This window comes from Cyrtonyx montezumae, unplaced genomic scaffold (genome assembly GCF_038088225.1).
Source record: "Cyrtonyx montezumae isolate F1298 unplaced genomic scaffold, pur_monq_1.0 scaffold_7, whole genome shotgun sequence".
Taxonomy (NCBI): Eukaryota; Metazoa; Chordata; class Aves; order Galliformes; family Odontophoridae; genus Cyrtonyx; species Cyrtonyx montezumae.
This window is the reverse complement of record NW_027072078.1, coordinates 10,630,322-10,652,221: the sequence shown is the minus strand read 5'-3', so window position 1 is coordinate 10,652,221 and position 21,900 is coordinate 10,630,322. Positions and strand designations below refer to the sequence as shown.

Here is a 21,900-nt window from a genome sequence, read left to right as displayed (position 1 = left end):
CTAGAATTCTGTGTAGGTAGCTGTTCTGTCTGACTTTGGAGTAGCTGAGTTGGTGGGTCAGTAGTTTCTGAAATGTTTTTGTCAGTCCCAGCGTGCTTTTCTTCTGCATAAAAATTTGAACTGGCTTCAGTCCTGTTTTTAATTTTCTCTTTCTCCTTTTTAGAATATTTTACCTTTCTGAAATTTGCCAATACTTTATCAGAATTGGCATTATTATTTTTATGTAATTTGTCTTTTGATGCAACTGTGAGCAATTCACCTGCATCGCTGGCAGTCAACTCCATATCAGCATCATAAACAGTTTCTTCAGATTTCATCCCATCAGTAGGAAGCGTCTCCTTACATTCACTGCTAAAACCAAGTTGTGAAGGAATATTGCGTGATAAGTCACTTGGATTTTCCTGCAAATTCACCTCATTGCTGCTGCTGTTACCATGATGAAGCAGTTTTGAGCTACATTTTTTATCAAAATCAGTTGTACTAACTTGTGGTTTTGACACATAAGATGTTGCACATTTCTTTCTTTCAACCACATTTTCACGGAATGGCAGTGAACTATCATCATATCGTCTTGTAAACTCCTTGGACTGTCTTAGAGATGGTACATTATTGACAGGAGTTAGAAATGCACTATTACTGTTTAGTTCTGTGCAAAACTGATTTTCTGGAAGGAAAAAAAAAAGACATTTTAGCAGCTTGTCAGAATAAGACACCTTACTGAAAGTTGGATGGGAAGCATTCAAAATGACAAACTGCACTCTTCTACAGTGTGGGTGGTGAGGCACTGGAACAGGTTGCCTAGTGATGTGGTTGATATACCATCTGTGGAGACTTTCAATGCCAGACTGGATCAGACCCTGGGCAACCTGATCTAGCTGTGCATGACTTTGTGCACTGCAGGGGAGCTGGACTAGATGGCCTTCAGAGATCCCTTCAAACTCTAAGGATTCTATGAAATAAAAATCTATTTGTTTCCTATGACCTCTGCAGCTATTATTTAGCTATCATGATGTTTTTTCTGTTCACATTAATTTTGTTACACTTTCATATGTGTTGTTTAAATGAACACTAGTCTACAAGTTATAGTCGAGACAGCTGTGCTTATGGGTGATCACTCCTTCTGAATAGTGTAGTAGTAGTTTAGTTTAGGAAGTATAGTGTAGTTTAGGAGTCTTACTATATCTTCTGTATTGCACATCAAATAATGAACTATTTCATACCAACTCTCACCTAGCCCTGAAAAACAGGTCATCTGTACAGAAAATACATCTTGCCTCCTAAAAATGTAATTTTATCAATGGTTGTTCCCACCAGATCTATTTCATTTAACTTCTGATTACTTTTACCAGAAGGCAATGATAAGGCAAACTTGACTTGATCTGATCACATTTCCTTTGTCAAAATAGTGGTACTTCTAAAATAATTTTCTATTTCACACACAGAAGGGCTACCTTGCTGTTTTCCAGCAGATGTTGCAAGTAAAGGAAGCTTCACTGGCAATTCTACAGATCTGAAAAGAGAAAAGCTTACTGTGAAGATTTTACATTTTAGCCATAATATTCAATCATTTAAAACATTTCTTTAATAATATATAAAAGCAGAAAACAAGAACTCTGGTATGAAATGCACTTTACTTCTGCTTCTGTTTTAGAGGCAATGGTATTTATGACATCTCATCTGCTTTGTGCTAGCAAGATCTCATCTCGAATGAAGTAAGTTATTCAAACACATTTCCTCCCCGTCTCCCTAATCAATACAAGTTGCAGATAGTTTCTGGAATAGATAGAAAGCTGTTTTTAGTTACTTCAAAAATATCTAGATCATGAAAAGAGTAATAAAAATAAATAAATAAATAAATAAAAGAAGAACAAAGCTACACGCACTTACCAGCTTCCACATTTAATATAACTTACCTCTCTGACTGACACGTACTCTTCAGCTGGTCATCAGTACAGCTGCTTGGACTGTCTGACAGAAGAAAAGAACTCTGAAGATTCTTTCAAAAGAAGAACAGCGGGGAAGAAGTATTTTTGTTTAAGCCATGTAACTATATGTATCCTTTCATCTGATACATCGTTTTCAGACATTTTGTAAACAAGATTACATCCCGTATCTTTACCGCCTGTAGCGGTGAAATGCCATTGACTTCAGTGGACTAGGGATTCACCTCTACAGCAATAGAGGTAGATGCTTAAAATGCATATATGAATTCAACATTTTAGTCAAATAGATATTTTGAAAATATTATCCTGGAGCAATGGCATAGATTTTGATATGGCAATAGTTAAAAATCTTACCTCAGAAAGACTGCTTATTTCTATTGCTGTTAAGAGGTTATCATTCAAAAATGCTCCTATTTCTCTAAGACTTTTATTCTGCATACAAAGGAAAAATTAAAAAAAACCATATAAATTGATTTTATATTACTTTTTTTTTTTTTTCCTAAGAAAGACAAGATATAAAGGTGAATAGATGTTGAAAACTTTCACTTAGCTGAGGACAAACTAAATTTTCAATATTTTTTAACACAGAAATGAAGCTGACACTAAAACAGCCATGGTTATACAGATTCAGTGACAAATAAACTGGTTAGTGTAAAAACTGCTAAGAAAGGAAACAAACAAACAAACAAAACCCCAATGATTTGCCATGAGATGACAGCTTCAAAAATCTGAGATGCAAGTATTAAAATCACCATTTTGAGAAGCAATGTTACGTTTCAATAAAAGATGAAAGCAGATCTAGGCTTAAACTTTACTGGCACTATACCAAACAGCTTAGTTTTTGACGAAGCAGGATATTATGAAGCTGCAGCTTTTCTACTTCTTTCTGAAGAAAAATCCTCTCATTCTTCAACTTCCGAGAACTTTCTTTCTCCACACTCAAAGCCAAAGCTAACGCTTTATTATTTTGTTTTAAAGATACTTTCAACAATGATGAATTATCTATAGGAGACAAAATTATAACATTTTATTTTCCACAGCTCCAATTCCAGGCCCTCTCTATATATACCATCACTACATAATAATGTTTTTATCTATATTTTTTTTTGCAGAAGAGTAGTAATGCCTGACATAAAACTGTTTCTTGTTGGCTGCCATTCTGAACTCTCCTTTTAGTTTTGAGTTTCATGCAAGGATTCTGCTCACCTGGATTTTATTTATTTATTTTAAACAAAGATATTTTAAGAAGAATTTTAAGTGTATCATTTTAAAATGTACAATGGTTCCAGCCATCTAACAGCTGCAACAAAAAATTACACATAGAAAGTTTAAACATTCTGAGCAAGTATTCTTTGATTCTCTAATTGTCTCAATGAAGCATTTGCTATAAAAACCATTCTGCAAACGGGAATTGAACATGTAATACAATGATAACTATGTTGTAAACTGTCACCGATTTCATTTATTTTTGTACCTCAGGTTTTAGATGCCCAAAACAAATAGAGCGTGGATATTAGAAATGCATTTGAGCATTTTTTTAATTTTTTTTTTTTTGTAATAAACACTAGCACACCAAAGAGAAAGCACTGAATCTATATAGAGAATAAGGTAAAAAAATCAACTTAGAACCATGCATTTTAAGCTTCAGCCTGTCCTAAAGCATTGAACATACTGCATTTAACAGTCGCCATCCAACAAATCACACTAGCTACAACTGCTTTTCCCTAAATTCTAAGTATAGTAAATAGCAGTAATTTTACTTTAACGGGACTTACTTATTAATTTAGATTTGATTTTAGATGCCAAAGAAGTATTCAGTTTTGCAGTTTGTAGTGCTCTGTCTCTCTTCCTGTACCCTCTGACAGCATCGGAGGTAAAATCAGAAGATAATTTAGCAGTTGCCTGTTTATCCATCATCAGAATGAGCCTCGTCAGGGGGAAATCATACTGTCAAGAGGGATCTGCAAATGGCACATGATTTTGCTCACAAATTTTGAACTTAGGCCGCATTACCTCTTAATGAGGATTTGTTATACGTAAAGCTGAGAAGACTGTTCAAGATTTAAGTCACATTATCACATTTAAATAACAAAGTCTAAAAGGGTGACAGCTTTTACTTCTATAGATCCCAACAAGTAACCTTATCCAGATTTACCCTTAAGAGCAAAGAGCGGGAAAAACAAAGGAACAAAAAACTGACGTCACTTGACGATACAACCGAATCAGCTTTGTCCACCCGAGTTTTCAAAGTATTTTTTTAAATAAACCGCGTTACGGATGTTAAATATCGAAGTTCGGTACAAGAAAGACCATCCTTCCCGATCCGTCCCGGCCCTCAGCCGCTGTCCTCCTCAGCGCCATGGGGCGGCGCTCCCGCCTCGCCTCAGGGGCCGCCAACGGCTGAGCGCGCCTAACGGTCGCCGCGCGCCCGCCTCGCGCCCCACATCGTAGGGCTGTTTGCAAAGCAGTGCCATTAGGTTAAAAGCAGAAATCCACCTAGCCCCTCTGCTGACAAGGAATTAATTTTCTTCTTCTCTGCTCTTCAGCTAATAGCAATAGAGGAAGCGACAACCGTGGTTATCAAATTGACGCAGATAACGTTTGCAAACAAAAGATGGCAGTGAGCGTTCGTGCTGCCTGCACACGTAGGAGCGCGCTGTGTTAGAATTAGGCAGATCTCTCCCATTTCAGGTACTGTTAGGTTTGGCAGATGTGAGGAAGTGCTTTAGCCCAGCAAAACTTCCCTGAAAAGTCTGCTCTGATCCCAAAGCACAGCCCGTGCCCTGTGACACTCATTTCACGTGCATTCTCTTTCCCCAAGTCAGCTCAACTCTGCCAGCAGTTCATGCAGACACTGATTGCTGCTGCTGGCCCAAGGATTAGCACGGATATAGTGAACAGTTTTGTGAAAATGTGGAGAAAAGGAAGGTCACTGCTTTAATTCATTTGAAGATCTGCAGAGATGTGGAACGTCAAAACAATAATAACAGTAATAAACCATGTATTTTTTCCTAATTTCCATATGGTATTTGGCACAATTTCTCAGCATGGTCCTGAAGCTTCATAACCTTGTGCTTCTATGCAATCCCTTTAAAGCACAGATTTGACCCAGCAGACCTCATATACTCGTGGTACAGCCTCACATCTATGAGTGACTGCAGCTGCTATAAGGTTCTGAACAAATCACAGAATAACCTCACACAGCTATAACAACAGAAAGCTGGTCCAGACGCCATGACTCACCTCCCTGTGCCTTCCAGCAGGCAGTTTTCATCCAGATCCAGTCGCAAGACTTCATTTCCTTCAGTTTTACAGCAGCCCCAGCACCTTAAGGAGCAATCACCAAACTGCCCTCAGCTAATGCTTATGTCACAACTGCTGATATTAAACAGAATTAAACACCACCTGTTGTGCTACTTTCTTTTGCATTCAGCTGGGGAACTTTTCACATTTCACATGTGAAAATGCTCAGTTAGTTGTCAGCTGCTTGAAGGGGGAGGAAAGAGCCTAAAGGCCTCACACCCTGTATGCCATAAATAGTGCAGAAGTCTGGTTTGCAGTCACTTGGGATCCCATCATTAGCCTTTAATCTGAGTAGAGATGAGAGGGAGTGAGGGAAAGACAGGTAGGCAGACCTGCTGTAGCAGTTCTCAAAGCTTGAAACAAGATGGGGACATTCCTGCAACATGCAGTGTGGAGCTAACTGTGTTATTAGTGGGCTTCAGATTTCAATTAGAAGAATTGGTGTTTTGGGTTTTATCTCTTTTCTACACGTACTTGGCAGAAAGTTTGTGGAAACCAGGGTTTGGCATTGTTACATTTTGTATGATTATTAATTTGGCATTTACAAGTATAAGGCTCTTACCATATGCTGTGGCAGAAAGTAAGGTCTTTTTGTTTTGGAGGCAACTTTTTGCTTGTTTTAGAAAATGAGGATACATCCTACAGCAAGGTTTCACGTTTATGGATGTTTTTTATACAGAGGCCAAGACGAGAGCACAAGAACCTGATGCTTCGTGTCTGTTTCTGCAGCATTTTGGTCAGCAAGCAGCTGCACCACAGCCGTAAACCACTTCTAGAAGATTTTCTGTAAGTTGTCATGCATGAGGGTGCACAGGAAGCAAATAGCAGTCTGCTTTTCCAGGGTACTTAAATATGTTAAAGCATTAGTAACGCGCTTTAAGATTTAAAAAAAAAGAAAAAAAAGGTTTCCGCCTTACAGAGCAGCCAAGTTCATGCACGCCCGCCTCCCTTCGGAGGACGAAGGCACCGAAGCCGCTCCCCGCGGGCTCGGGTCAGTGGTGCCGGCGGTGACCCGGCCGGGAGGTGCCGCGGCGGCTCGGCTCGCACGCCCCCAGCCCGGCCCTTCCTGCCGCCATCTTGCGGAGCCGAGGAGGGCCGGAGGCGGCGGCGCAGGTACTGCGCGATGGCGGCCGCCTGCCGGTGTGTGCGCGGCCGCGGAGGGCTGGGGGGGGCTGCACCTCTGCCGCGGAGTGGATCCAGCGACAGGAGGGAGCTCGGGTCTGCGCGGGCGTCTTCTAGGATGCATTTTGTTACTGTCTTTCGCCCGTACTAACCACAAATCTGCCTCTCCATACGACTTGAAAGAGTAACTTCGTGATTGCCTCGTTTTTTATAGTAAAGGCACAAACGTTATTTTGAATTTTCTATTCACGCTGATTCATTTGGAAAGCTGATTTACAGTACTGTGTTACAGACGTGTAACAGCTGAGCTAACAGATCTCCGTGTAATATTTCAGTCTTAACGTTAGATTGACTCTTCTTTGTACCTGTTACAGTGTGGAATAGCTCATAATTAACATTCACGTTTGCAGATGCAATGGCAGAGGGCAAGGCGGCAGAGGAGCAGGGTATCCTGCGGCTGAACGTGCGAGGATGTCTGTACAGTGCCAGGCGCCAGTCTCTGTGCCGCTTTAAGGACTCGATGCTAGCTTCTATGTTTAGTGGACGCTTTCCTCTAAAAGTGGATGAGTCTGGTAAATACGTTAAAGTTGCATCTAAAACATTCTGCCTAGGGAGCTCTGTGGAAGATATTTTACATATCCATTTTATTGTCTTCTTCCAATTTGTTGAGCATCAGTTGGTATCTTGAATACCAGGATGTAAAACAATTACACGTGCATGACTTGTGTGTAATTCATCAAAATTCCACATCACTGTTCCTGTTTGCAAACATACATGTTTGTACAGTGCTTCACCCTGCTGTGTTGCAGTCAAAACTGCAGAACACACTACTACAGTATGAGTGTTAAGTCGGGTTCTATTTATGTCTTCCTATGTTCTCCCAAGGCATGTGGCTCCGTCAGTTCATTATGCAAGGAGATTGGGCTTTTATCTTTCTTCCAGAATGCCTCAGTATCCAGTAAAGACTGCATTTCTGACCAACATGGTATGATATAAAATCTTGAATACAGCTATTCATGAGTCAGATTTCACCTCTGTTTGTGACTTGGAAGTACTACCAAAGTATGCCCAGTTCTAAAGCTACGGTGGACAGACAGTAGCGACTTATTGATGTTCAGTTTAAAATATCCAAAATGCTTAAAACTTTTTACAGGCAGGATTTTGCTATCATCCTTCAGTTGCAGTGAACAGAATATTATGTACAGCAGCATACAGTTTGGGTGGTGATTTTTGTGTGGTCAATGAGCCCAGCATCAAGAGAGAGAAAGAAAGAAACAAAACTGTAAAACTTAGGCAAGATCCTGAGAAGTTGAGACCGGATACATACAAAAGCTGGTGCTGCTTTTTACACCGCCCAAAACTGAAAAAAACAAAAAACAACAAACAAGAACCAAAACCCTTTCTGAAGAGCAAAAAAAAAAAAAACCTAGAAATCCTTCTGGAATAAAATTTTAGGATTTTAAGCACTTGAGTGCAGTACAGTTGAGGTTTTATACTGGCATGGTCCTGTGCAGATTAGCAATATCACTGCCATTCCAAACAAGCAAAAAATTTTTCACTATGAATTATATCTTCAAGTAACTAGTATTCCAGGGAAACAAAGCAGCAGATTTAAAATAACAGAGAAAGTATACTCAGTTACTTCTTCTAAGTAAGTAAAACTAATAATTCTAAGTTTTACACAAAAGCATTACTTGACGATTTGGTAGAATGTGAGAAATCTGTATTCACTTGTTGGAAACAGTATCTTAAGTTCATTATGTGTATGTTTTCAGGGGCCTGTCTGATTGATAGAGATGGAAGCTTGTTTAAATATCTTTTGGATTATCTTCATGGAGAAGTTCGGATTCCTGAAGATAAAGAGATTCAAATTGCACTGCAGGAAGAAGCAGATTATTTTGGCATACCGTATCCATACAGCCTGTCTGACCATTTGGCCAATGAAATGGAGACGTATTCTTTAAGGTCAAATGTAGAGCTTAAGAAGGTCTGTATGTTTCTTAAATTTTTAAAGATACACTATTTTAAAGATGTACCACACCATTCATTAGCAGCAGGTATTAAAACGATGTATGTGCAAGTTAGCACTTTTTGTTTTTTAAATCACCACTTTAAATCATTGAAAATTTAGGAATAAGAAACCCTAGAACTGATAACACAGTCATAGTCATCAAGTATATCAGCCTTTCCACCCTTGCAATACAGCAGCAGTTTAAAGGTGACTCTTACATGCAAGTTTGCTTTAAAAACTTGTATAGTAGAAAAGATGTATAGTTCTCTATTTTAGACTCTTCCTTATTCATCTCCTTTTGAGAAGCATAAAACAATTCTAGTCTTTTGAGGGTTTTTTGCAAATTAGGGGTTTGCTCTGTCTTCAGGCATTCCTGCTGCCTCTCAGTGAATTTCTCCTACCTGTAAAACATTCTCTGTTGTCATCCAATAAGATATACTGCTCACAATATTCTATATAAACTAATATATATAAACTAATATTCTATATAAACTTGACATACTTAAAAGAGATCACCAGTACAGTTAAAAAAAATTCAGGAGGAAAGTTTATAAAACTAAACTTAATGACTATTATATTTTTTGCTTTTTTTTTGTTGTTGTAATTGTTTTATTTATTATCACTTTTTCCTAGGCTTTGTTAGATTTCTGCAATTCTTATGATTTAGTCTGCACCAAGCCTACAGTTTGGGTCCTGCACTATCTCAGCACTTCTGGAGCAAGCTGCGAAAGTAAAATTATTGGTGTGTATGCCACAAGGGCTGATGGGACTGATGCAATTAATAAGGAGCTAGGAACAAAAATTCATAGTAAAAGCATCTACAAAAGGTAAGCTGACTTTCAAACTCATGAAAGCACTATTAAGAGACTATGAACATTAATGTATCATAATAATACCTAAATATTACTTTACGTAGCTAATATAGCATTATTCTAGTATAAATCAGTGACAGGAATGAGATTATTTCCTGCTTTGAAGATACTCAGCTAATATAATATTCACATTTAACAAAATAAAGACTAAGCACAAAGGATAAGAATTCAGGAGAGTCCACAGAAGGTCACTAGACACAGTTGCTCTGAGATCTCAGTTGCTATTTTAAAAATGTCTCAACCATTTAAAATCACATTATAATTTAGGATCGTATTTACATCAAGCATTATCAGTGATATTTACACTAGGAGTTATCACTGAATACTGAAAGAGTCCCTCAAAATATTCACAAAGCTGGTAACGATTAATGAGATTCTATTTTGCAGTCTGCTATGACAGCAGAAGGAAATATTTAACATAGAAAATAACTGAAAATGAAATTATTCATACATTTCAACAAATATTAACATATTTTTACAGTAGTAATTTTAAGATATTAATAGACCTGTACTTCCAAGTGTCTGGAAGCAATTTCTCTTTCCCTTGATCCCGCAGTACTGAGTCAGGAGTGTAATCCACTGTATACCTTCTGAAAAATGATTAAGATAGAGCTTTTGATATTACATCATGTTTATAATTAAGATTCATATTCTCTTAAATTAGGCTGGGAAAATGCGTTTCTATTCTGAGATGTTTGAGTATGTAGTAATTCAAGTATCTGTCCTCCTGCTGTGTTTTCCCTTTAAAAACATGATTCATGTGTAGAAAATTTTATATCATTTTACATCATATCCAGATACAGGGCGTTCACATGCATGCAGATAATAGGAGAGTGCCTAACTGGAATTCTTATAGAAATTACAATGAAATTCACTTAACATTTTCTTACCCACTTTACAAAACATTTACTACTGAGTCCTTCCCTAGTTGGAATTTGGTAAAGGAATAATAGCTATCATAGCTGTAACACTATTTTATCAGTGTTACGTTTTTAGGGACCTAGGTAGATCTACCATGTAACTGTTACCTTAAAAAACAATATTTCTAGAGAAGCTGGAAATAACATCCAATACATCTGGAGCTATTACTCAGAAGCTGAACTGAAAAAGATGATGGATGCTTTCGGCACCTGGGAAGGAAGAGGTAGAGTATTAATTTTTTGCTTCTATTTTGATATTTTTCTACAGAAAAAAAAAAGGCAATAATTATATAATAATAAAATCTATGGATGTTTTCACTAATTCAGTATATGACATGTAGAAACTCCAATAGAGGGGTTATTTGAAGGGAAAACAAAGTCTTGATGTTCTAACGAGCTGATGTGAGCTAGCACACATGAACAGATGCAGTGAGAGCCACGACATGCAAGAGGTGACAGAGAGTCTGAGCACGCTGATGGAAACCCACACTGGTTGTAAGCACGGGTACTTGTCAGCATAACTTCAAAGCTGAAATTCTACCTAACAAAATACATGCATTCATTTAGTCAGCTAGAGGTACACACAATACTGTGTTCTCTCAGCTCAGTGATACAATGTCTCTTTGAAATACAGGCGTCAGCTACTGGAGAGTGCCCCAGGAGCTCATTGAATGCTGGACTCTTGAAGAGCGCTCTTTGAAAGGCAGTTTGGGCCATATGCCTCCAGTTCATAAAAGGTATGCTGACTTGCACAGTTGGCTTAGGATGAAATGGAAAACAGCATAAGGATTTTTTATTTGTGTGTGTGTAATTTCAGGTTCTTTACACTGTTATGAAAGTTTTCTCAGTTGTTCCTATTAGTAATTACATGCAATATCTTATATTCACTGAGAGCTTATTTGGAGAACTGACCTTGCTATAAATTTTCTTGGCTGCTGAAATTCTATTCTACTTCTGCAGCCTTTAGAGCATCATTAAAGAGTGGAAAGGAGTCATTTCAAAAAGTAGAGAACAGTATTAGCTAAATGGACTGATTACAAAAACTTGAAACTTTTCAAAGTGATTTTCACATTTCTAAGGTGCTCTACTTTTACACTAGAATATTTTCTTTTCAGTTTTGTGGTTGTAATTTTAACAACAGTTCCATTCTCAATACATTACCTAAAAGCATCATTCACAGGTGCATCTACACAGTTATCTCAGCCACTCCACAGCCACTTTACTGCTTGCTACCTGGGGAGGAGAATCCTGCTCACCTTATGTCTGGCCACGCTGTCATTTCAGCGGCACCCACAGAGCTATGTCAGTGTAACATGCCTTACAGAGGTAGAAGAGGTTGCTGGTACTATTGATGCAAAGGCATACCTGACTGCTGTGATGAACAGCTGAGAGTGATAACAGATACCATCACCAGCAGAAAAATAACAGAACATCGGATTTATGCATTGCTGATTTTGGAATTTTAAGAAAAATAACTAAAATGCACTGTCTGTTTCTTCAATTAAGATCCTCTGTTTTACAGACGCTTAACTGATTTATCTGGAGTGGAAGACTGTATACCATGCAAAGTGGGTCCCAAGCCAATCCGATTCTCAGGTCCCTCCACAAGTACACATATCAAAGTCAAGAACTCAGCTTCATTAAAGGTAGCTGCTTGCAATGCTTCACATTCTGCAGTAACTCTTAAACGACCAAACAGTGAAAGTTCGATACTGCAGAGAGCAGCTTCTAAAACTGTGTCCACAACACCCACACCAGAGCCCATCAATTCCCACGTCCTTCATGGAAAGGGGAGTGCTGATGAAGAAGCACCGTGTCAAATGACTTTCAAGATCTCGGTGCACAGAAAGCCTGACAGCAACCGTGTAGTAAAGCTGAAGCGAACTCCACTTTTTCTTGTGACACCATCTCAGTCATCATCTGTGTCCCCTAAAACAACTGAACAGGACAGAGCTGCTATTGAAATTCCCACTACATCTACAGTGCAGTAGCAAGAAAGAACCAACAGAGACTATTAAGCTTAAGTGTAATAAAGTGGATGGATAACATTGGACTCAGCCTGATAGGCTGTGGAGCTTGGGAACATCTTGCCTAAGAGCTCATCATGCCATTTATTCAAGGATTTGATAGAAAACCATGGTAAAAAAAAGTTAGTGAAGAGCACAGGGAGAAATAAAGTCTATTTTCTGATGGACAGCATAGAAGATGACATGCTTATCAAATTTAATTACAGTTAATTCCCTTAATCCATCCATTGCAAGTAGGGCAAAAATAGTAACAATGATTACCAGTTATTAGATTCAAGTTCGTCACAAGCGTGCAATGTACGAGTACTGTAAAGATTATTTGTTTTTATTTTTTTAAGTTGAATGCACAATTACTGGTACTTTCAGTGAGCAGAAGTTGCCATTCTATTATTAATAGCAATTAAAGGGACCATCTTTACACGTACACAGAAAACTGATAAACATGGAGAAAGAAGAGCATGGCTAGGGAGTAATAAGGCATTTTTTCCTTAGACCTGAGACATACATACACTAGTTTCCTCTGGGGTGCCACATGCCACTAGAGCAAGGCTGCTGCAGGCAGCGGTGCAGCTTTCGTATTCTGCGTTACACTGCTGCGGGACTTCTTGTCCTCACTAGTACTAGAGTGCATTTTGAGCAACAATACTGAAAAGCTCCTGTATGTGTCTTATCAGAAAAGGAAAGTAGAATTTGGGACACCTTTTAAATAGTCCTTTTGGTTGTTTAAACCAATGCTGTTTAAGTTTCCCAAATCTGGCTTCATTTTGTGCAACTGTTGGCTTACGGTTGGGTACTGTTTTCTTTTTGCTAATGTTTTTGCAACACCATAAATACACCTGGCCATAGATGTTGAGAAGTCCTATTACATTATCAAAATGAAATGTTCTTAAAATTTGGTTCTTTAAGTCTTTTATTTTCTAGGTTATTTAGAAGAAATCACATTTTAAGGCTTTTCATCATAACCACAAGGACTTGAAATTTCATTTTCAAAGTATAAAAAACACATTTTCATGTACTAACATGCACTTTAAGGAGACATTTTGCAATGAATGATAGTTATTTACTGTAATCACAGAATCATAGGGGTTGGAAGGGACCTCTAGAGATCATCGAGTCCAATATTTTAATTTTCTGCTATTATGTATACTGAAGACCAGCCTACCTTTAAAATCATTCAACCACCATAATAAATCTAAAAAGCCACAATACGAAGGCTCTCCTGTCTCACAGATGAGATTCTTTAAATATCAGAAAGAGCAAAAATTAAGGGAGATACTAACAGCGTAACTTGTTCTTTGAACGTGCAATTCATCACTGACACTATGTATTGAAAAGCATTTTTTAAATAACTACCTTCTGTGTGACATTTATTTCAGTACTTACCAAATAGCTGAGCCCTTTACTGGATACCTTTAGGTTGTTTTACAATGCTTCCTCTTCAACTTTTGATGAATTTTTAGGCTTCTCTCAACATCATATAAAAGCTTTCAAGTATAGCTTCTTGCAGATATCTAAAAGTACAACTGATCCTGTTGGACTTCCTAAGCCTGTGCTAGTTCAGGGTTTAATTGTTCTGGTGGTACAGTATTTTTCATGTAATTTTCATATCATTTGCATTCCAGTGGCTTCAGTGTCTCATCTTTGTCCTAAATACACTGGCATGTGGTTAAAAAAAAAAAAAGAAAAATTCCCTTTAATTTCAGCAGATGAAATAGAGAATGAAAGTGGCTGTGATATGGAGGTAGAGAAAGTATTTTATTATTTTAGATGCTTGATTTTTTGATCAGATGAGATCCAAATGTGGCTTTTTAAGTAAGCACTTTTGTCTTTTTTTATTATTATTTTTAATCTCTGTGAAGCTTGCTAACAGTTTTTTGTAATGGCTGTACTGATGTTAAACAGCTTTATAACAGCTGAACCTTCAAGGTGACTCTATTAAAGATTTGTCTATATCCACCCAAAGCCCTTAAAAGTGTAAAACTAAACAGCATGTAATCTTCTCTCTGGGAGGCAGAGAGCTGAAAACAAACTTGCCTGTTCAAGGATTAGTCATCTCTTACCCTAGCTAACAGACTGTTTTTTTGAGGCCTGGAACAAACAGCAGAAATTCTGCAAGTCTGAGAGTTTCCTGCAGGTTAAATTTTCCTTAATCTGTGTGATCCCAAGTTTCTTCAAAGACCACAGTTTTCCTAATGTTACACTTACCGAGCTCAGGGTTACCAGGCAGTATTGTGAACTGAAGTGATAATGGCTTGCTTTGCATCCCTATACAATTGCCACTCACAGAAGAAACCATATTTAGAAAGTTTCTTCACTGTAGGAATTTAATAGCTGCACTCTAGAGAGTGACATGCATCACACTGGTGAACATTGATGTTTTTCTCTTCCCCCTCACAATCACAGTCAATTTTCCAGTTGTTCAGTCTTCACTTTCACTACTGTTCCTGCAAACCATCTGTGATATGTCATTATGTAGAAAAACACCATTCCAATTTAATTTCTAGAAGATTAAGTGCCTATTATCACCAGGATGCGTTTCAAATAGATGTAATTCTATCTGTATGCTTCAGAGTATGGAGAACTCACACTTGCTGTAACCAAGCAGACATTATTTCATCTGTTAGGGGCACATGTTAACACTGATTTTCAGAGAGACTTTTGAACAGGCTTTTTTTTTTTCAGCTAAAGAGTCATGGAAACAAAATGCAATTAAATGATCTTCTGTGAACTAGGTGTTAATTCAGAGATGCTTCTCTATGAAATACAGCTCAAGTTACTTGCAAGTAAAGCAACTGATGATTCTCTCAAGACAGAACTGACTGTTCACACACTGAATGCTCCTAACAAAGCTTTCTTTTTCCTTCTTTCAAGCTGTTCATTCACTCTTTTAAACCCACTTAAATGTTTTAGATAATAAACATTATGTAATTCAAATATTACTATGGTCAAAAGGAAATGCCAACATTATCCAGGAGGTAAGAAGAGTTTGTCTGTTTAATTCTCAATCCATGATCTCGCTTGACAACAATGGGAGGCCAGTTGTACCATCAAAAACTTGACAGTGAAGAGTGAAAGTGTGCCTACAAATAAAGCTCTGTAAATATGTGGTGGTGAAGCCTCCAAGAGATCGAGAGTCATTTTGGGCAACTTTTAGCAAAATGTCAAGCAGCAGAAACAGGCACAGCTGATGTTACAGACCTTTGCACTTATTCTGAGTTTCTGAGTACTTCCAATGGAACTTTTGGAACAAACAAACAAACAAAAAAGAAAAAAAACACACACAAAAAAAAAAAACCCAAGAAAACAAAACAGCAATCAGTCACCTTATACCAGCATTTATCACTTAGCTGAGTAATACTTCGCATCAATAATCTGACCATTTTCAAATGTCCCATTCCTATATGCATTTTTAGCTGATTCTACTTTCAGATACAACATCCATGAACGTTTTCAATACAGTTTGTTTAGTTGTTTGCTATACTGAAATAGCTGTATAATCTCAGGTTTCTGTTATATACAACAGGTGTGTAACTGGCAATGGTTCTACAGCATGTGGCCTCTGCAGCCCATCATATCTCTACTGCAGTGATAAGTACACAAAAGTTAAAGGTGCAGCGGATTTATAAACTCTTGATACATCCCAGTCACTGCACAGGGAAACAGACTCACCACAGGAAATGCCATTCACCCAAGATTAGACCAGGTTGCTCTCCTATAGTAGCAGGATCCAGGAAAGTGGTATATAAACTAGAGTACAAACTTATCCTTTCCAAAATTATCGGTTTCAGTTCCAGAGCAACATCTCCAATGACTTTAAGTCACTTAACTTTTTTTTTTTTCCCCAAACTTCTTATTTTTTTCTTTAAATTTTGCTTAATATAGCTTGGCTATGTTGAATTACATTATCTTTCTAGTTTTCCAGCCACATACCTGGTGCTTTGTTTTTATGAGTTCTAGTGTTAATCTCAACTTGATTGTACACAAAAAAGATTGAACCTGTTCTAAAATACCAGGTGTTAGGGTGTGTTTCCACTTTCAAAAGACAGTACAAAATGCAGTGGGAATTCCACGTTTCAGTGATGCAAAACACCTGTATTTGGTTTGCAAATTAGGGGAACTATTCTTCTCTAAGATGACTTGCTGGCCTTAAAGCCAAGGCTTGTCCAGCCCTTAATTCTCCCACCGACTCCTGTACACAACCTTTATGTTAAAAGTATCACACACAGCTAGCTTGAAATTTGAAGACAGGAAGTTCTGCTGAAGATAAGTCTGGGAGTATCTGATTAATTAATTATAAGTATAATAAGCAGTAAAACACTCCAAGAAAATGGCAAATAAAATTCTAGCAGAAGCACAGAAAGATAAAAGGGATACCATTCCGATACAGCTATAGTTTCAGAGCCAGCCATGTAACAGTTAAAATGTGCACTGCAATACTAAAGCATATTTGCTGTGTCAAGACTGCAGAGTTCCCAGAACCAGCCATATCTACACTTTTATCTCTCATCAAAGATATGTGTCTGTGTCACAGTCTGAAGGTAAATGCTCTCTCTCACCTGTTAGTCTTGGATCTGTCATGCACTAAGCCTCCAGCACAGCAAAGAGAAGCTGGTATTGAAGAGCACAGGGTCGTCCTGTTGTGCTGAGTTATGATTTATGTTACAGATTTGATTTGAGGAAGCCTGCTTGGAAGGGAGCTGACTTGTGGAATAAAATAACTTCCTTTAATCCTGTTAAATGGAAAAGCTATAAGGAAGGAGTAAAAGTCATTATAGATACATCAGGTATCTTTAGGAGGGGATACAAGAAGAGATATAAGCAACTTTCAGAAATTGTGTAAATGCAATATAATACTGTTCTGGTGTTATATCCATACAGATATTGCAATTACATCTGTTGTCCGTGAGGCTACAGGTCAAACAAACAGCAGACAAATTTTGAAAATATACTTTTCTGATGGGTGTGCACAACACAGAGATTCTGAATTTTCAGCTCAATTTAACTAAAACATTCAGCCTAAAAGCTTGATGGGTAGTTAACCCAGATAGAAGAAGGGTTTGCAGTGATAAAAAAAAAGCCAGTGTTTACCTATGAATACTTATTTTATCATCACTATTTTAGTAGAAGCTATTTGCCTTGTAAAACCAGGTTTTACCATCATTCACAAATAGAAAACTATACAGATATAAAGAGAAACAAAAAATAATTAAAATCATTCATAGCGAACGCACCTCACTTTATATTTTGAGATTATTTTCTGAGAGTACACAGGAAAAGTGGAACTCAGTACAAAGAAAGTGTGTAATCAGCTAATGGAAATTAGGCAGAGGAAATTGGTAAAAAGCAATTGCCAACAATAAACATTTAAAGTGTGCTACTCTTAGCGATGACAGTGGGAAACAGACCCTTTTTACACTTCTCTGATTCTAACCCCAGGCCTCTAGTTCACTTGATGTCAGGTCTGGATTCTGATACCTTAGTATTTCCAATGACAACTTTCAATACAGGTTTGTCCAAGATGAATTCTTCATGGGAAGGTGCTGTTCCGTGCACCTGTGGTATTGGAATTTAGCCAAAAGCTAAAGCTTGGTCCAAGCCAAACTCAAACCAAAAGCCTCCCACTGACACCAGCTGAATTAAACAGACATAATTTGAATACAAACACAACTGGTCAGGTACTGCGAGGCAGCAAACACCAGAATATTTTAGAAAGAAGATTTTAATTTTTTTTGAAGAAACAAGATTTTTGAAATACATCATCAGAACATTAACACTAAGATTTTTATTTTAATAGAAAACTCAGAAGGACGCAATATCTGCTCAAATATGTACCTCCACATTCTTTTGCGTGTTGCTGTAACAAATTTATTAGTCATAGCTCTCATTAAGGACAGATGGTTCCTACAGAAAAAAATATAGAAAAATAATCTGGATTCAAGGCTAGAACACCTGTGACTTTTCATATGCAAAAAAAAATAAATCCAATAGAAAAGTGGCTGACAAGGATGGAGAATAGGGCTGTGCATCTGAATAGCCATGACTATATATAATCTAAACTTGAATGAAATGAGCATTTTCATAAAAATAGTTTGTCAATGAAAAATACCAATATGTAATACATTTACTACAATTCATAGGTGAGTCTAAAGATCTCTGTTTATGGAATAATAAGCTAAAATCAAATGTGCTGCTTTTTGAAATGTTCTTGTATGTAACAATACTGTGTGTGTGCATGTGTGTGTATACATGCGCACACAGATACATGCACTGAAATAAAGAGATGTATAGAGATTGCAGAAAAATTCTACAAGATTATCTGATTTCATTGCAGACCACAACACACAGGTGTCCTGGGATCCTTCTAACACAGGCTTCTCTAAAGAACAATACTGTTGACTGTATAACCACGTATCTACAACAAGCCTTTTGCTATTGTGAATTTAATTCTGAGTGTATTTTTCCAATCTAGATTTCATTCTTCTAAGTTGTATATGCTGCTTTGGTAAGATTCTGTACTGTCATAACAAAATATTGTGAACATATTGGGCAAAGCTTTGAAAGTATAATTAATTTTGATAATTAGTAAATAATGAAGATACCAATGAATTTTAAGCAGCAACAGATTTAAAACGACTGTGTTCTGATTTATTTTCTTCACCAACAAGCATCTTGAGGAAGAAACTAAAATGAGAAGATTTTTCTGCCTGCCTTCACTGTGACATTTTAAGCCACCAAAGTCACAGCGGGCACTGAAAGAACAGTGGTATCAGCAGAGACCTCCATCCTCGCAGGGCACAGATTGCACTGCGACGCCCTGCCAACACTGCCTCGGAAGGGCCTGTGATCTGCGGCGTCTGCTGTATGATGCTTTCGTCGGGTCTTTTCTGGATGGGTCACATTCTCTGTGGTCCTTGCAGTTGCAGACTGCTCCAGATTTTTCATAGCTCCTTTATTTTTAGGTCTGAAATTGCTATGCTGCTGTCTTCTGTGTTCAGACCTGGAGCCACTCTTTATGTTATTATGATCTGCCTCATTAGTGGTGCCTTGTGGCTTAAGAGATCCATTGAGACGGACGTTTTGGTGCTGTGGGTTGAATCTTCGTCTTTGACTAGAAGGCCCATTCTACCCAGAAAGAAATTTTATAATTGTTAGGCTATCTGAACTCTTCTAATAGTAAAAGAAATACAGCCATCAGAATTAACAAAAATTGCAGAAAAACACTACCAGTGTAACTATATAACAGTGTACCTAGAGAGAGAAAATTGTATTGAAATAGTTTTGATATAACCCAAAAACTGAGCTATGATTACTATGTTACATCTGAGTAAACTGTAAACATGTTTCTACATTTTCGAAAATTGTGAATTAAATATAGAATAAAAGCAAGTATTTGATTTTGCAGTAAAGGCTTTCAATAACGCAAGATTTCCTGATACTTTTGACATTGTTTAGTTTAGTTTTAAACTGTTACTTACCTGCTTAGTTGTTGGGATTCCCTGGGGAGAAGATTCCGTAGGATTGGAAGAATGATGACTTTGTACTTTAGTGCTGATTGTTTTATTATCAGAGTTCTTGGCATTACTAGAGGACTTCCGAGTGTGTGTATTTTGTTTGCCAGTTGTTGCATGTGAGGTCAATGAAGATAGCACCGAACTACATGGTGTTCTTGAAGAATAATTGTTCTTTGGGTGAGAAACTATAAAAATAAAAGAATTATTTTCTATTACCTGTTAAATGATGAATATCTGAGGCCGAATTCTTATCCTGCTTACAGTTCATTTTTGTAGCATCATTTAAGTCTCACTTTAGATAATGAAGTAAGCTAGATAATTGGGTCAGAATTAAATCTTTTTGTTTTACTTCTCTAAAAGTGCCTCTAACTCTAAGGCACTCTAAGGGTGTCTTCTAGACAAAAAAATTCTATGTGGAGGAACTGCAGTAAAACTGGACTGAGGCTGGAAGGCCTGAACACCCTGGTTCCTGTGGACTTGTGCTTGTGCTATAGGTTGTACTACTTTGTCCATTTGTACTGTAAATGTGAGAAATTATTTTCCTTGGTGCAGCTACCTAAAGGTTAACCAGAACAAGGAGAACCTAGAGAGCTACCTTGCTGTCTGGAAGACAGTTCAGCTTGTGACTACCCCAGAGGGCTTTTGAGACTGCAAGTTGGTTTAGCACTATTTAGGAATAAGAAACGTGTTGTGCAAATGTTGGAATTGTTCTGAACTCCACAAAGCAAACAGATAAAATAGACCAACTTCCTATAGGCAACACTGTAGTTCACCACTTTTTCATCAACTCGAAAGCCCAGCTGACTGTCAGCCCTGGGCTTCAGTTATCCAAGAAAATGTCTCAAAATTCTTGTCACCTATGTGTTTGCTTGTGAACTTACAACTTTAGTTATGGTAAATCCACGTGTTGTCAGGACTGCCCAATCACACTGCCGTACTACCAACAATGCTTCTAATAGGAGTTTTCAGGCAACAAAGGAAGAAACACGAGAAAGAAGAGAAAGGTAACTCTCTACTGCTTGAAGTCAAAGGAAGTAGTGCCTGCAGATGCCACATACAAATCTGATTTCAAATCATTCACTGATCATGGAAGCTGAAGAGCCTGGAGCTCGCAGTTTACAAACATAACAACCACAGCATGGTTAACAGCTATGAAAGCTTCTTCAGTATTTCTGAATAGTTTTCAAAAAGGAAAAGATAGTAAAGAGTAACAGGCAGTAGACTCTCCAAAGAAATGGTTAACAGAGATTCTTCTGTACCACGGTTATCTATCCAAACCATAACTGAATACAATCCAGTAATCCCTTTCACACAGGTCATGGCAAAGTTTGCACTATCAAGAAACATTTCGTTTTCATCTCAAGTGTATTCTTGCTCTCTACTTCTTAGTACTTTGAAATCAGAGGATTTCTTAAGCAATTCCATATCTGAATGTGAAGTATACCAAACAATCCTTGATTCCTACCTCTCTGCATTTCCACAAGCTTTTTGAGCTGCCTGCTTCAATAAAGTGGCACCTCAAAAAGGAGCTAGAAGCTACTGAAGTAAAGCTCTTGATCTTAATTTGTGGTTTTGATTTTTCTGATTATGTAATTTCCCCATTTTCATCTGGCACAGATGACAAACTAGAAAAAGACACATGTTCTTTTATCTAGTAGGTACACCAATTTTTTCAACTTTTAGGACAGAGAACAAAGATGTGGAGTAATTTTAGCAACTGAGCATCATATCTGCAGTTTTGTTGGGTGGCTTTTTGAGGCTCCTACTAACTTAAGCTAACATCAGATATTCTCCCACTAAGTGTCTTCTTCAGAAAAACAACGCAGTGATCTGCACAAGGACCTGCACTTTTTGTCACAAGGTCTGAAAGTTATACTATTACTGAATAGTACTGCTTTCTCTTCCCTAAAACAGACTGCCTTACACAGAAGGCCATGTAAAAATCCAAGTGTTTGACATAAAAACATATTCTTAACAGAAAATATGTACAAGGAGTACAAGCCACCAGCAAGTATTCCGGAAAAGCATCAGTACCGATTTCTTTTACTCCTCTTTGACCTTCATAGTAAATTTATGCTGGCAGTGCACTCCTGCTCCTTGTGCTGGAACATGCCTACCTTTGCACAGGTGGGAGTTTTGGTTATTGGTGCTAAAGCTTTCAATAATGTGTATTTTTAGCTACAGGTCTGGT

The 21,900-nt window shown here is 37.7% G+C and overlaps 2 protein-coding genes across 2 annotated transcripts in view; one reads left to right on the top strand and one right to left on the bottom strand.

The window, feature by feature from the left end:
- The first annotated feature begins 6,783 nt into the window (after positions 1 to 6,783).
- Positions 6,784 to 13,229, top strand: KCTD18 (potassium channel tetramerization domain containing 18). The gene is made up of 6 exons (XM_065750626.1): positions 6,784 to 6,940; positions 8,144 to 8,355; positions 9,013 to 9,206; positions 10,301 to 10,395; positions 10,806 to 10,908; positions 11,694 to 13,229. Exons 1-6 carry the CDS (start codon positions 6,784 to 6,786, stop codon positions 12,160 to 12,162), a joined length of 1,230 nt encoding a protein of 409 aa, XP_065606698.1. The 3' UTR covers positions 12,163 to 13,229.
- A 4,666-nt stretch (positions 13,230 to 17,895) lies between these two features.
- SPATS2L (spermatogenesis associated serine rich 2 like) overlaps positions 17,896 to 21,900 on the bottom strand; it is a 56,031-nt gene continuing 52,026 nt past the window's right edge. The window contains exons 11-12 of the mRNA XM_065750363.1: positions 19,674 to 19,894; positions 17,896 to 19,320 (exon numbers count right to left, since the gene is read on the bottom strand). Coding sequence (XP_065606435.1) covers positions 18,922 to 19,320; positions 19,674 to 19,894 — 620 coding nt within the window. The 3' untranslated portion in view covers positions 17,896 to 18,921. The remainder of the gene's footprint in view (positions 19,321 to 19,673; positions 19,895 to 21,900) is intronic.

Bases quoted from the DNA above. Each gene is read 5' to 3' on its own strand.
- KCTD18 (XM_065750626.1), top strand. From the start codon at position 6,784: ATGGCAGAGGGCAAGGCGGCAGAGGAGCAGGGTATCCTGCGGCTGAAC. The intron at 6,941-8,143 runs GTAAATACGTTA...GTATGTTTTCAG, and splicing joins TCTAAAAGTGGATGAGTCTG to GGGCCTGTCTGATTGATAGA. The intron at 10,396-10,805 runs GTAGAGTATTAA...TTTGAAATACAG, and splicing joins CGGCACCTGGGAAGGAAGAG to GCGTCAGCTACTGGAGAGTG.